Source organism: Monodelphis domestica, chromosome 8, assembly GCF_027887165.1.
Source record: "Monodelphis domestica isolate mMonDom1 chromosome 8, mMonDom1.pri, whole genome shotgun sequence".
Classification (NCBI taxonomy): domain Eukaryota; kingdom Metazoa; phylum Chordata; class Mammalia; order Didelphimorphia; family Didelphidae; genus Monodelphis; species Monodelphis domestica.
In genome coordinates, this window is record NC_077234.1 from 108,918,905 (window position 1) to 108,935,593 (window position 16,689).

The 16,689-nt window shown below is 35.7% G+C and overlaps 1 protein-coding gene across 4 annotated transcripts in view; it reads right to left on the reverse strand.

Moving 5' to 3' along the window:
- Nucleotides 1-16,689, reverse strand: part of DIAPH3 (diaphanous related formin 3) — a 445,793-nt gene that overhangs the window by 307,725 nt on the left and 121,379 nt on the right. For all 4 annotated transcript variants that reach the window (XR_008913852.1, XM_056806852.1, XM_056806851.1 and 1 more), the window contains 4 exons: nucleotides 6,274-6,348; nucleotides 6,128-6,197; nucleotides 3,472-3,608; nucleotides 1,716-1,821 (listed from right to left, as the gene is read on the reverse strand). Coding sequence is in view for 3 of the 4 variants with exons in the window: in XM_056806852.1 (XP_056662830.1) it covers nucleotides 1,716-1,821; nucleotides 3,472-3,608; nucleotides 6,128-6,197; nucleotides 6,274-6,348 (388 nt within the window). In the remaining variant the exon portion in view is untranslated. The remainder of the gene's footprint in view (nucleotides 1-1,715; nucleotides 1,822-3,471; nucleotides 3,609-6,127; nucleotides 6,198-6,273; nucleotides 6,349-16,689) is intronic.

Here is a 16,689-nt window from a genome sequence, read left to right on the forward strand (position 1 = left end):
CTCTCAGAAACTCCACATTCACATTTTCAAATTCCTCTAAATTTCTCAACCTGGCATGTCAAATTACACATATGCAAGGTGAATCATTATTTTCCTACTAGCTATTCCTCCTCTCAAATTTGTATCTGCAGTATTACCACTCACAGCATCTCCTATGTTCCAAGCTTTGGTGCTATCTTTGAATTCCTACTCCTTCACTTGTTAGACCTCATCCTGGTGAGCCTGTCCCTTATTTTTACCAATTATCTCTTGAATTCCTCCCCTCACTCATCACTACCTTCCTGATATGCTGTAGTATAAGCTGCTAAATGCTTCTCCTACTTTCACTTTCTCCTCTACTCTAACAATCATATCCATTCCAGTTTAAATCTTATGCATAGATCTGGTCGTGTCACTTTATTCAAAACCCTTCAGTGACTCCCCAGAAATTTTTAAATGGTTTTAGTGTCTTTACCTGACATTCAGTGCCCTCTACGATCTGGTACCACTCTGCTTTTCTAGCCTTATCCCCAAAACCACTTTCAATAATCTAAGCTCTAGTCAAACAGGACTGCATGTGTCTACTCCTCCCTTTCTTGCACCTGTTCCAATGTCCCATACTTTTCTTCCAGCATTAGCTCACATTATTTCCTATGTCTGGGCTATCCTCTCCCCAACAACTCACTAATCCTTAAAGTACTAAAATTCTATAATAGGTACATAGTCAAATGAAGGTTAACTTAAACTTAAACTTAATTAAGAGACTTGAATTCAAATCTAATTTCTGAAATTCATTTAGCAGTATGAAAATGGGCAATTCAATTAACTTCTCAAAATCTCAGATTCTTTATTTTTAAACTATATTTGTAATATATACACTATTTTTCACAATCACAGGATTGTTATGAGCAAGATACCTAGAAATTCTGAAGCACTACCAAAATGTGAGTTTATTACCTGCCTTTATTCTCTAAAATCTATAACCACCATGGAGGAAATCAGTTGTGATAAGGTGGATGGGATAAAGACCAAGTGTAAGAAGATTTATTACAATCTGGATGTGTCACTTCCAAGAGGAGCTTCTTACAGGAATATCAATGAACCCTGTTCTTCCTGCTGCTAAGAACTGGCAACCTCCTTCCCGCTATTCTAGCTTAAATGTTAACATCTGCCATGAGACGCTCTAACTCAGTGGCTCTCAACCTTTCTAAAGCCATGACCCCGCAATACAGTTCCTCATGTTGCAGTGACCCCAAACCAAAAAATTATTTTGGTGGCTACTTCAAAACTATAATTTTGCTACAGTTATGATTCTGAATGTAAATACCTGATATGCATTATGTATTCTCATTTCTACAAATTGAGAGGTTGAGAACTGCTGCTCTAACTTGTACCTACTGCCTCCATATCCATGGATACCTCAATTTTGTACAGATTTCTTCTTTGATATAAGATAAAAGATGATAATTAAAGGACTTCTGCTTTATGCATTATTGCTCTGAAAGATTTTTTGTCAAATCTCTTTTAGGTTTCAAGACATTAAAAACTGAGATACTTCTATAGACCATATACATTTCAAATATTACTTTTTATGGCAAAGCAAAATGTTCAAGTGAAAACAAATACATTAAATTTATCTACTATATTTCAAAACCAAGAAAAGAAAAAAATTTTTTTAATATTGTGGAAGTAGAAATCGAAACCTTTACCCTTTAAAATAAAAATAAAATACATACCTGCAATTGTACTGAATTTTCCTGAAGACCTTCTACAATAGAAGAAAATCTATCAATTTTTTTTTCTTCTCCAACTGTAGTTAAGGCTTCTAAAACTTCTTCAAGGCTATTAAAAATTGAAAATCAATTATTTATATTAGTAAACTTCAATTTAATCAATTACAAGTCATAACATTAAATCGAGCACACAAAACAAACGTGACAAAAAAACCTTATCTAACTAAATAAAACTATTTAGAAAGAAAACAGTTATTAACCTTTTAGAACTTTGTGTTAACAACTTATAAAAAAAAAGCATATAAGCTGTTAAATATATATATATATATATATATATATAAAGCATATAAATTGTTAAATATATATAAATTGTCCATAAAATGTTTGTTCCAAATTTTATGGCACAAACAAGTCACGCACAGCAGAGTTACCTTGGAAAAAGAGTTCTAGATATTAAATTAGAAGACCTGAGGTTCAAAAACTCCAGCTTTGCTAACAACTACCTATGAAACCATTCAATATCCTTTGTCAATTAGTTCTTAATTTTTTTTTTAAACCCATACCTTCCTTCTTGGAGTCAATACTGTGTATTGGCTCCAAGGCAGAAGAGTGGTAAGGGCTAGGCAATGGGGCGTTAAGTGACTTGCCCAGGGTCACACAGCTGGGAAGTGTCTGAGGCCAGATTTGAACCTAGGATCTCCCATCTCTAGGCCTGGCTCTCAATCCATTGAGCTACCCAGCTGCCCTCTAGTTCTTAATTTTTTGATGAGTTTCTAATTTTAAAATTTGGAAAATATATTTTCCCATTTATTTTTATTGTTACATTGATGATGATAATTATTTCTTCAGTTATAATATCTTGAGAACAAGATATAAATGCAAGGGAAACTGCAGCATAACTCTCTAAATCCCATAATTAGCTGCATTTTTTTAAATCATCAAAACAAGTCAAAAATGCAATTCTATTCTAAGAAATGTTTGTTACAATGGAAACTATATCCATTTGGGTAATCAATAAGAGTGACAAAGTCTTATCTTGGATCTTAAAATTCAGTCTATAGCTATCTCTATACCAATGTAAATATCCTCTCATAAAAATAAAACCCCTTTATATGTTCCTTCTGAGATGGGCTTTTATGTAGTCTGGTATCTTGCATATTCAAAGATCATGGTTAGGATTATTTCTCTATCAGTGTATGTATTAATTTTTAGTAATTTCTGAGTTCTTAGTAATGAGTAAAGGGACTTCATTCTACATAGGTTACTTTAAATTTCATATTATTATATGAAATTTTTTTACAAAGTTTCTAAAAACTATTTTCTTTAAAGTTATGCATATAAGTTTACATGTACATTGCTAAAAAATATTACATTAAACCAGTGATAAGAGGATAATACATGGCAAAAAATATTTTTTTAAGATGAGAAAAAGGCAAGTATTTAGATAATGCCATGGTAATAATGTAAAACTTGATTTAAAGGATATCATTACTAGACAAAAACATTTAGCTATAAGACCCCCAGACAAATCAAAGAAAGTTATAGAAACATATAATCAAAGAAAAATTATTTTTCATGAAACTAAAACAAAAAACATACAAGTAAAACAATATCAATTTCATGATGAAAAATGTAATCATCTAATTTTGTAATAAAATAATTGATTAAATGAATACTAATACTACATTATTAAATTATTTTGATGAAACAAAAGAATTAGATTGCTGTAAAGTGTTATAAAATTAAATGGGACACTCACACATTTTCTTCCCCAACAATGCATATTGCAGAAAGAAGTTTAACAATATCCACCATCATGTTAGCTTGCTGGGGGTCCATGGCCTTGGCTAATAAAGACAGACACTTTTCTTCTCCCATAATTCTTTCCAAGCCATACTAAAATATTTTGAATACGAAAATGTTAAAATTCTCAGTTTTAAAAAGGCTTTGAAAATGAATTTAGATATTTTTAGTTAGATACATATATGCTAATGATTCATTTTTGTTTGTATTGTTTGTATTCTACCACAGATTCCAGGAGGGGAAAAACAAACCAAAAAGTAGAGGTATCACTTCCAACACAATTGTCTCCATCATGGTTTTCATATAGCAAGGGTAGGCATTAGAAATTAAATGGGAATTTTTTGAGTTTTGCAGAAGTCATAGATAACATTAAAAAAAAGAGCATATGACACAGATAAAGTTTAGAAACTCAGAAATTTATAAAATATATATAGAATTTATAATATTAATATATTTTATCTCAATATCATAAATATATACAATTTCTATCTAAAAATTAAATTAAGTAAAAGTGTTAAGTTTGCAAAAAGAACATGAAAGCCAGCAGATGACATGATCTTTGAAAGTTTAATTTATTGACTTATGAATGCATTTAAGGTACTGTAAATACCTCATGAAAGAAAAAAATTCAGACTTCTTCTCTAGTATGGATAACCAAAAAATCTTACATGGATTTTCCAGATCACAGAGGTACTGTATCCCAAACCTCTGTGATGTGGAAGGGATACCAGTAACCATACTTTAAGAACCATGTATATTGGCTAAAGATGAAAGGCCTACTATAAAAACAATATATGACAATAATAACTACTTTTAAGCCTTACACTAACAGGTTTCATTTGCAAAATCTCTGGCTCCACTTGTGACTTGATTCTCAAAACTGTCCTCTTATCCTCTTATATATAGGAAATTAAAGTTCAAAGAAATTGTGACTTTCCTTCCCAAATTAATGTCTTGTGACTAAACATCCAATAACCTTTTCAATGGACTGTGTTGCCTTCTGAAAGGTACTGAAAAAAGACCTGCCCTCACAAAGAGAGCACATCCAAGTGGTATCATTTACCTGAGCACAAGAATGAGAATTTCTGAATTTTATGAAAGCAGTGATCAGAAATTCAGCATCTACTTTGTAGAGAACACTATGTAGCAATGGTGTAAAAGATGAATCAGGAGAAAGGAAAGTAGCCCTTAGAAGACCTTCTAGGACATGACTAAAATACGGGTACCAAAGACTTCACACGGGGCAATGGAGTGGGACACAGAAGGCATTGTTGCTTGTACCACAGGACTTGTCTAACAATTGACTAGATATAAGCAATAAGGGAGAACTACTAGGGCCATGCCAAATTTCAGCTCAATACCTTTAAAGATGGGAAAGTTGCACAAACTAGTGGAGCAAAAATTATCAGACAATTTGAGCAGAGTCTGCTCTTGTAAGCATATGTTATCTAATCAGAATGGTTTATTATAATCATAAAGGCTCTGCATTTTAAGCATTTATTATTGAACTGGAATGACTTGAGATAAGGATGAAATGTGATCATTATTGTCATATTATTTTCAATAAGAAAATCAGAGATTAAGATAATGACGTAATTAAAGGCTATAAAGGTGCTTTTTCAGGCTCATGTTTACACGGTGGGAAAGATAGACCATTGAGAATGAACTAAAGCAATAAATTCACCACAACAAGCAATTATTAAAGGCCTATGTGCAAGGTACTGAGCAGAAAAGCAAATGCACATATTAAGTATCGGATAGAAGGGAGTAACGGGCTATGAAGAAAATGTTACAGCATTTTCCTTTCAATTGTGAAACACAACTGAGCAGATCGAAAGGTTTGTCTTAAAAACATTAAAGACTTCATCCTAAAGGAGTTTCTACCCATCCACAGATGAGCTAGCAACTACTATCCTTTAAAGATGGCTGCCTGAGCTGGGTGGCTCAGTGGATTGAGAGCCAGGCCCAGAGACAGTAGGTCCTGGGTTCAAATATGACCTCAGTCACTTCCTAGCTGTGTGACACTGGGCAAGACACTTGACCCCCATTGCCTAGCCCTTACCACTCTTCTGCCTTAGAACCAATACACAGTATTGATTCTAAGACAGAAGGTAAGGGTTTAAAAAAAGAAGAAAGAAAAGAAGATGGCTGCCTGAATATTGCTTTGAGCACCCTGCACCTACACACCTTAAACTAGGAAAAAAACTGGACTGCTATGTTCATTCAACACCAAAATCAATTGTCATAAAAAAGAAAAAGAAAATCAGTCTGATAGTCTAGTTGGAATTTTTTTTAATAGCATTTTATACACCACCACTAGTAGGAACTGAATAAATGTGCTTTAGTTGATCTTATTCAAACTGTTCCATTTTTTAAAAGCATTAACTTCCAAAGTTAAAAAACTAGAAAGGCAACTTAATTCTCCACTAAACCTTCCTTGTAGTATAAACATGTTAATAGCATATAATATAAATAAGTGATTATCGGGTAATTTAGGAAAATTTAAAGATGAACTATTAAATCCCATTGATAATTGATAAATAATCTGGAAATAACAAAATATGAGTTACTATCAATCACATTTTGACATCCATTTCATGAAACTCTCCTACCTTGGTGTTCATCAAAGCCTTCAAACATTGTATGACTTTGTGCTGACTCCTCTTCACAATTTTTTCCTGGCTGGAATGACATAATAAAATACTATAGTGAAAACTGGATTTATAAATACAGATAAAATAACATCAATAATACTTACTTTTTGCTACCAATCAGTTTTTCCAAAATGTCCAGCAGTAATCCAAGACCTTCATGTCCAAAGTTTTCCACCCAACTGAAAAATATTTACAAAATTTTCAGATAAGCAATAGGCTTCAAATCCTACTTCTAACATGTATTATTAGCTATGTGATTTTGAACAAGACATTTATCCACTGAAACGCAATTTCTTCACCTATAAAATGAAACCAAGAATACTTGACAAATTTGATGGAGAAAAATAATTTTGTAAACTTTAACAAACTCATGTGAATAATTTTTGTAACATATATTCCATGGCTTTCAAGAAGTATTATTTCAATCCCTCTAAACACAAAATGATGGTGAGCCTATTTTAATTTTTTTGCTGGCATTAGAATAAGATCCAGCTTCTACCACTATGGAAAGGTTCCAACTACAGTCCTGGAAATACAGTACATACACACATATATACATGAATGCATACACACACACACACACACACACACACACACACACACACACACACACACACACACACACACATAAACGTATAACAAAGACCTGGCTAGCTCAGCGACTATTTGGTAATGAATTTTTCAGCCATGACAACCCATGAGACAAAGAAAACTAAAACCAGAATTCAGTTCTATTTAGTCCCTTCTGTAGTAGTTATAAAAGATAAAGCATAAGAAAAAGGAGGAAGAGGGGGGGGAAAAGATAAGATAAGGAAAGGAAATAGAAGAAGGAAAGAAAGATTTAGTAAATAAAAAGGAATAGAGAATGTTAACATTCACATAGTTTGGGATTATCCTTAAACATTAACTCACCTGTTAAGTTAATGAACCCTAATTATATGTCTTTGACCAGTAATGAACAAAGGGACAAAATACAAGAGGAACCAAATCAAAGCCATTCTGTCCAGAAACAGTTGGTGATACAATGACTGGAGTGCTGAGTGAGAGGACAGGCAGACTTGGGTTCAAATCTGACCTTGGAACTTACAAGCTGTGTGACCCTGAGCATGTCACTTAACCTCTGTCTCAGTTTCCTCAACTATAAAATGGGAATAACTATAGCACCTACTTCACAGGGTTGTTGTGAAAATTAAATAGAACTAAATTTGTAAAGCACTTAACAGTGTCTAGCACATAATGGGGCTATTATAAATGCTTATTGCCTTCCCCTTCCCCTGTCAGTCTCAACACAAATGATATCAAAAGAAAAAAAGTAACTAACTAAATACAAGAATGAGACAAATGCACTCTTTGGAGAAGTAAAGAAAGGAATTAGTCTTATTGTACTTCTAGAATTTACCAGAAATATTTCACAGGAATTTTGATCTGATTATATTGCAGTGTTTGTGATAAGAATTCAATAAAAGAACAATTTTTAAAAAAATTGCAGCTTATGTGCCAAAATCTATTGAAAAGAAAGGGGAAACAAAAAACCTTCACAGAGCCCCAATCTCTGTACCCACAATGATGATACATTTTTCCTCTTATCTTCCTTCAAAGCTCAATTTCTACCTTCAGCAAGAATGCCTCTCTGATTCCCCTCAGGTTTAAGTGCTCTTCCACTGATCCTGAAATTACTCTGCATTTCTTCTCAGTATTGAGGTATAGCTTTTCCCATGCCTTACCCTCTCTCCTTCAAGCCATCTGACACTAGAAAAGTGCTGAGAATTCAATAAAATATTCAAATAAACATTTTGCCTATAAAATAAATTCATATATAAGTTAACACTCAATAATTTAATCATAATTGTGAGTCTTTAAGACAATGAAAAATGTATTTAGAAAAATAAATGAAAGTGGCCAAAGTTTTGTAACACTGCACAAAAGTCTTATGAGAATTTATCATTAAATATAATGGAAGAATTATTATATATGGGGAACACAAAATAAAATCCCTTAACATGCATTCTATTATAAGAGAACAGGAAGGAAATGTCTTAATATTGATAGAGACATTTCTGAATCAGCTAGCCTTGTATTCAGAACACTAACTTAAGAGTACAGATCAAAATGAATATCAAGCCAGGAGAATAAATTAAGAAGAAATAGCATGTAACAACTCCAACCTGACATATTTGCTAAAAACTTTTGAAGCTAAAAAATTGGAAATGGATAAGAACAAACATTAACAAAGACTAACAACATTTCTTTAACTAAATAAATCAGTTGCCACAAAAGAAACAAAAAAAAGAGCCTCAAAACTGCAAATGATAGCAAACATTTGATCTCCTTCCCAAGTGAAATGATATTCCAGTCAAGGCCACAACAGTTTGAAATATAAAGACTAGAAAATGTTATGAAAGTGAATGTTAGAAGAAAAGTAATTCCAGGATTTGTCTAACAAACTACTTCCTTCAATGACAATGGTATCACCACATAAACCCAGATGTGCTCATAAAGAACTAAAATTAGATCTTGAAAAAACAAAGACAGATCAAGCATACATACTTCATAATGGAGATGATGCAATTTTAAAGGCATTATGATCAATTTTCAAAAAACTTAAAAGAGAGGAAGATGCCTGGCCCATAATTAAGTAGTATATTAATTGAATTGAAAAATCAGCAACTGATTATAAAAAGGTATTTCATTATTTAAAATACTAATGTTATTGATGATAAAGGTATTTTTGTAGCTGGTGTTCCTCTAATAGCCCATTATTTTCTAATGCCCACCTTGAGCAGGTATATTAGAAGCCCCTTTTTATGTAGGAAATTGATGCTATAGCTTATAGGATTAACTGTGCCAAGAAGCATTAGCTACCACAGGAGTCATTACATGTCCAGAGAAGGTAAGCAAACAGCCATGTGGTTTTGTCGCTAACTTTGCTCATCCTAGATTGAATTAGAAGACTGCATGGATAGATGCAGGAGTATTATGATGAGAAAAGCCTTGTGTGGTAGACAGAGACCAAAGCAGCTGAGTGAGGAAAGCTTGCTTCAAGTTCTGCTTCTGATATATAGACTACCTAACCCATAGGTTAAGTCACTTAACCTTTTATTCTCATCTTCCACCCACTCAAAAGTACAGTAAGACTAAATGGCAAAGTAGGTAGCCAATCTGCATTAGTAGAGGAAATTACTCACAAGGAATCCACCAAACAGATGAGATCATAGGTGGCAGAAAGAGAAGAAACAATCATTTATTTTGCAGATGAGGAAAGTGAGGCTCCCAATGCTTAAGTGGATTGTTACCCAATATTACACAGGTAAAAATAGAAGTGTTAGGACCCTCACCTGGGCAGGTATTCCTTATTGTGCCATCCTGCACAAGTGAGTCCCAAGGTGACTCCATTATATACTACAGGGTGGAAGATTGAGAAAAGGGCTGGAGTGATTTCACTGTTATAAGGATATCTCCAGAGAGAAAATTCTCTTATCAACATATAGTGTGATAGGGAGAGGAAGTTTTGCAAAGGATTGTGTAATGCAAACCTTTAGAGTGATTGACAGGAGCATGTGACTTAGAGTCACATGGGAGCCTAAGGGTCAGGATCTGGGCAAAGATTCTAAGGTCACAACAGTCTTGGCACTTTTCTCCTGATAAACCGGGCTTTTTGGTGATACCAGCTGAGGAGAGGAATCTTTTGAACTGGCTGCTGGCAGCTTGAAAAGAAGACCAAGGATCCACTTCTCCACTATTTTGGACAGTATTCATCTGAAGATCCTGGCCCATTTGATTGGACTCCACTTGTGAGATTTGGTTATTGGGGAAACTTATTATTTTAGCTTAGATAAGTTAAGTTAGATTTATAGAAATTAGGGTTTAAGTTTAATTGTAATAATTGTCCCAACCCCTTTTCCTTCCTCTATTTCAGAAAAAAATAAATCTGATTTTTTTATGTTCCCTTCTTGTTCATTCCCCTACCCACTGTTACAATAGGGATACCCCTTTTTTGCAACATATAGTCTGAAAGTCTTCTGGAGAATTGAGAGCTCAGTAACATCCCCTAACATCACATAAGCAGTATGATTCAGAGGTAGGATTTGAACCCAGATCTTCTTGGTTCTGAGACACTTTGTCCACTATACATCACAGTCTTCCAAGGTCAGAAATAATAAAATCAGAAGAGGAATGCATTTACTTGAAGGGCACATAAATTCTACTTGAAGATATAAGGATGAAATCAAACCAAGAGGGTCCCCTTTCACTGATTAAATTATTCAAAAAAACGAGCCTTCCAAAAGTTAAAATGTAGAGTCATTATACTAAATTACTTCAAGTAACAACCTTTAACTTCTTTAAAGGTGATTAATTTCTCAGCAGCAGCAATGAAATCTTAAACGAGAACTACTATAGGCTATACTGTGTTTTGTACTTTTATAAACATACACTTCAAGGTGACATCTCTTCACAATCTATGAAAATTCTACGTCAAAAAAATTGTAGATTTTCAAGATGCCAAAGTAAGACTTAAAGTAATACTTATTGACCAATCAACACTGAAAATCACATGCCTTTAAACATTTTTTACATCATCAGATTCATTTACAAAGTCCTAGTAATAAAGTCACAAAAAATAAATTTCTTTTCCCTCATTCCCTTTCTAAATTTTTTTTAAGCAACTTTGTAGAAGAGTAAATATCACTTTCTATTTTGGAAAGAAGTTCGGGATAAAAAGTGCTATTGAAGAGGTAGGACCACAGTTCTGATAGCAATTTACTGAAAACTACAGCTTACTGTAGAAATAGGAAGTTTGTCATCATCAGTGAAAGAAGCAATCATCTATAAAATTATTAACAGTTCTGCAAATGGTCATTCTTCAGGAAATCCCATCATTCTTTCTTTGGCCCTTGTTCACACAGAACCACAAAGCATTAAGTATGAATAAGTAATATACAAGCATTTCTTTTTTTCAGGACATTTTTGTATAAGCAAATCTACCATTTTTTTAAATAAAAAGTACAAAATAAAGACCAAATTCTACTTGAACATAAAATACACCTCTTCAAATCACCTCACTGCAAATCCAATTCTTCTCAATGGGCAAATAAACTGTTCAGGACACATTATTATTTACCATTTTCTAATGCACTGAAATGCTGGCAGGTAGGGAGAGGGAGAAAAAGGAGGCAGAAAGATTAAAAAAAAAATCAGTCAGAAGTTCCAAGAATAACTGTTGAAACCAGTTAACTTTCTGAGCTTGAGTTATTGCTTCTAGAGACAGAGAATTAAATCAAAAGCATACAAATTAATCTCCAGTGCTTTGTTAGCTTCAGAAAACAAAAATAGTTATCTTATATAGAAATAATATCACATTTATATGCTTTCTTCCTTTAAAAAAAATCATTTTCACATATCTATTTATCTCAAAACACTATTATTTTTCTTTTTTATAAATCCCCAGTATACTCTCATATCTCTTTTAAGAAGGGATATTTAGGCCCAGCAAAGTCTTATAATAGGCCAACAAATTCAATCAATTCCTTTTACTGAAAAAGCAGGAGAGGCCCACAGAGGCTAAATAACTTGCAAATGTCACCCAACTGAGAAGTATAATCAACTCTAGAACAAATATTCCTTGACTTCCAGCCTAATACTGATATTTTGAAGATAAGGAAACATTTAAAAAGATTACATAACTTAGAATCATACCCCCAAAAATGGCACTAGAATTAAAAGATACTCTGATTTCAGGAAAATCAGATTTAGACTATATATATATATATATATATATATATATATATATATATATATATATATATATAGTAGTCTCTTGGTGATCGAGAATGACTATTGTCTTTGTGCAGTTTCATCTATTGATGTACCCTCATGTGGCTTTGGAGTCCAAAGGCTGAGGCGCACAGTTTGTGGCACATGGGGCATGGGACTCCCGTTGTCATGGGAGGTGCGGTTGTGGCCTGGTGTCGGCGTTCACGCGCAGCGGCAAGACTCGACGTCGTTCATCTTCAAAGGTGGTGGCGGCATGGTGAATGTGGGTTCGCCAGCTGCTTCTGACAGAGGCAGCAAGTTCTAGTTGCTTTGGTGTAATGCCAGCCCACTTCAAGTTGGACTTTAGCTGATCCTTGAATCTTTCTTTGGTCGGCCTTGTTTCCTGAGTCCAGCTGACAGTTCACCGTAGAATACCTGTCTTGGTATTCGCTGTGGGTCCATGCGGATGACGTGTCCAGACCATCGTAGCTGGGTTTTGAGGACCAGGACTTCGATGCTGGTGGAGTTGGCTCTGTTGAGGACTTCCTGATTGGTGATTCAGTCCTGCCATCGGATCCTCATGATTGACCGGAGGGAGCGTTGGTGGAATTGCTCCAGCTGTTTCATGTGCTTCCAGTACAGTGTCCATGTCTCCCAACCATACAGTAGCGAGCTGAGGACCACTGCGTTATACATTTTGAGCTTCGTCGCAGTGCTTACACCGTGGTGTTGGAGGACTTTGGAGCGCAGCCACCCAAGTGCCTGGCTGTCCTTTTGGATCCTGGCATTAATCTCGTGGTCTAGGGACCCGTCCTTGGCAATGGTGCTGCCCAGGTACTTGAAAGTGTTCACATTAGAAAGCTGTGTGCCATCGATTGTAATGCACGGCTGGTTCATTGGCCTCCCTGGTGCAGGTTGGAACAGCACCTCTGTTTTGCTGAGGCTGATAGTCAGACCAAACAGTTTTGTTGCGGTGGAGAACCTGTCCACAATGGTTTGGAGATGATTTTCTTGGTGGGCCATGAGAGCACAGTCATCTGCAAAGAGAGCTTCCAGGATGAGTCTCTCTGTTGTCTTTGTTTTTGCAGTCAGAAGGCGAAGGTCAAATAGTGAGCCATCCAGTCGGTATTTGATGTAGACGCCCAGGTCTAGATCCATCACAGCATGTTGTAATACTTGGGTGAAAAATAGGTTGAATAGTACCGGAGCGAGGACACAGCCTTGTTTCACGCCATTGGAGATGTTGAAGCGATCGGAAGTCTCTCCACCAGATAGGACTTCCCCTGTCATGTCAACATGAAAGAGCTGGATCAGTTTGACGAGTTTTGCTGGGCAACCGAGCTTGCTGAGGATCACCCACAATGCGTCCCTGTTCACTGTGTCGAACACCTTTTCAGGTCTATGAAGACAATGTAGAGACTCAGGTTCTGCTCAAGGCATTTTTCCTGCATTTGCCTCACCGTGAAGACCATGTCGATGGTGCTGCGATCTGGTCGGAAGCCACATTGTGATTCAGGCAGGTTCTGCTCTGAAACAGATGACAGGAGTCTGTTGAGTATAACACGGGCGAGGATCTTTCCAGCAGTGGAGAGTAGTGAGATGCCTCTGTAGTTGTCACAGGCTACTCGTGAGCCTTTGTTCTTGTATAGGGCTACGATGGAGGCATCTCTGAGTTCTGGGGGCATGTCTTCCTCTTCCCATATGCTGGTCAGCACTATGTGGAATGCCTGGAGCGCCTTTCCATTTAAGGCCTTGTACACCTCAGTTGGGATCCCGTCTTTACCGGGTGCCTTGCCTGCACTCATTTGTTTAATGGCTTTTTGGACTTCCTCTATTGAAGGAGGGACATCAAGTTGTTCAATGGAGTGGTTTTGGGGGATCTGGTCAAGGGCGCTTTGGTTGACTGAAGAGGGTCGGTTGAGAAGCTGACTGAAGTATTCTTTCCACCTGTGGCTGATGCCTATTTTATCTTTTATGAGGGTGTCACCGTCAGAGGATAGCAAGGGAGTGGTAGTGGGTTTTGATGGCCCATAGACAGTCTTGAGGGCACTGAAAAATTGTTTGTAGTTTTTCATATCAGCAAACCGCTGGATTTCTTCTGCCTTTCTTTCCCACCATCGGTCTTGCATCTTCCTGATCTCACGCTGCGCCGTGGCTTGGAGAGACTTGAATCTGTCCTTTTTAGAAGCAGAGTTTGGGTTATTTTTCCACTCCATAAAGGCTATGTTCTTCTTGCTCAATAGGTCTTCAATAGCAGTGTTGTTCTCGTCGAACCATATAGGTATATATATATATATATATATATATATATATATATATATATATATATATATATATATATATATATACACACACACCTATTAGACTATAGGTTGATGATCTCTGCTATCTCTGATTTCAATTATTTGTGGCAGAACACCATAGCTATACTGAACATCATATCAGTAGCTCTATCCCCCCCACTGCCAAGTAAGTTATCAAGATTATCCCTATTCTAAGATTGAGCCTCTGAATCATTTAGCTAACTCATAAACTTCCCTCAGCCACTCCAGATCCTAAGATGCTATGTTTTACTCATTTTTCAAAGAAAATAATGTATATACAGTGTTTTACAAAACTTACAGACTATATGTCAGTTACGTATGTCTCTCATCTCCCCAATTAAATACCAAAATCCTTGAGGGGCTGAGTAATGTTTTTCTTGATATAATACTCCAAATCCAACAAATATTGAACAATTACTTGTAATCTGAGTAAATGAATTTCTAAAGGAAAGAGAGAATTGGCAGGAATTCTTAAACCTAGAGTGCTGACTGAAAAATATGACTTCAACATTCAGCCCTCCTTCTGTTTGGTCATCTATCCCTCTTTCATGGTTCTGCCCATTACCCCAATGACATTGTCTATTTCTTTGCTTGTGTGTCTCCCTCATTAGTATGTATCTCTTTTACCCTGCTTGTGTGGCTACCTCCATTTCCTGCCCTCTCATGCATATTCTCTATGTACATTTATTTGAGTCTGGGCCCCATGCTCTATTCTTCAATTCCCATAGTTTGAATCTCGCTTCTTGATTCTCAGTGCCTTTTTCTTTACCCCAACATCTTAGGAGAACTCAGGTCACAGTGATTGGACTAAATCAAGAAGATCTGATTTCAAATCTGGCCTCAGACACCTATTAGCTGTGTGACTCTGGGCAAGTCACTTAACCTTTTCTTAACTCATTTCATCATCCGTAAGACAGGAATGATAATAATAATGACCTCCCAAGAATGGTTGAAGATCAAGTGTGCCACCTTGCAAACCTCAAAGTGCTATCTAAATGCTTGCTATTACTGTTATTATTCACTTCTCCTTTTTTTGTGCCCCTCCTGAACTGCACAGAGCAGGCAAAGCATGACTTAGTGACATATATTTATCAATACTGCAAAAAATTTTGTTTCTTTAGTGATTAAAAAACTCAGTAGCGTTCTATGAGGAAAGAAACTAAAATTGAGATGCTTGTTATTTGCAAATGGCTTGGTAAATTTTGAGGTCATGTTAAAATAACATTACTCCATCACCACTTCCTTAGAAGGAATTATCTTTGTATTCCTAGTGCCAACACTGTGCCTGGTACAAAGCATACATAGATACATTCATATATGTATGTCTCAAATCTATAAAAGAAAGAAATGATACCCTTGAGGCAGAAATAACTCAACAATCTGAGACTGGAGGGATATATGGAACAGGTTTTCGGAGCTAATAAAAGTACCCAAAAGGTCACTGTCCCAGGGTATGTATGTTTAAGTTTTGCTCAGCCACTTAGCAGGGAAAGGGAATCTCTGAAAGAATAACTTAGGTCAAAAAATGAAGAGAGTTTGGTAGTAAAGCTACCTGAGGAGCAGGGTGATTCTCTATGTCCTATGGCACACAGAGTGGACATTGCACACCTGTCAATCTAGGACAAGAGGTAGGTAAGACACATACAGGGAAAAACTAGCCGGGGGTGGGAGGAGAGGGGGATGACTGGGAAACAGGCAAGAAAACCCATATTACTGAATTGTTGTGTAAGTGAAGGCTAGTAATCTGCATTATATCTAGACAGATGGGATGGGACCAAAATATAATAAACTTTAAATACCAACATGAGTATTTTCAGTTGATCCTTGAGAGGGAGTCACTGGGATTTAATGACTTACAAAGCTAAACTCTTGCTTCTAGAAAATCATCCAAGGAAAAGCAAACACGAAATAGAATGACCAAGAGAATTAGAAGACAAGTGATAGAAAAGAGAAATGTGTTGCTCTCTGTGGCTACAAAAATTCAACAATAACAACAATAATAATAATTCACATCATGTAGCACTTTGATTTTTATCAAGCTTTATTCTATATGTATGTAGTATTTTTGTTTTATTTTTATTTTAATCCTTTTTGTGTGTGTGTCATTGTCACTTCCAAATGACTGTCATGTAGAATCTTCTCTTCTAATGAGGAAAGTCAGGCAAAACAAAAACAAAAATAAGGCTATGAACAAGAGTTGTTATATTCTGCCAACATGCCTCACCAGCAATCCTCTTAAGTCATGAATGGTCATTGAATTGAGTCAAGTTTTGAAGTCTCTGTTTCAATAGTTTCTATTATATCACTGTGGTCATTGCACTTTTAATCAACTCCATCTCACACTGGAATATAAACCAAGGAGCTCAAATACCCTTGCCTGAAGTCATATAGAGTTTAAATTTGAACTCAGCCCCATGCTCATTCCTACATCATGCTGTATATGGG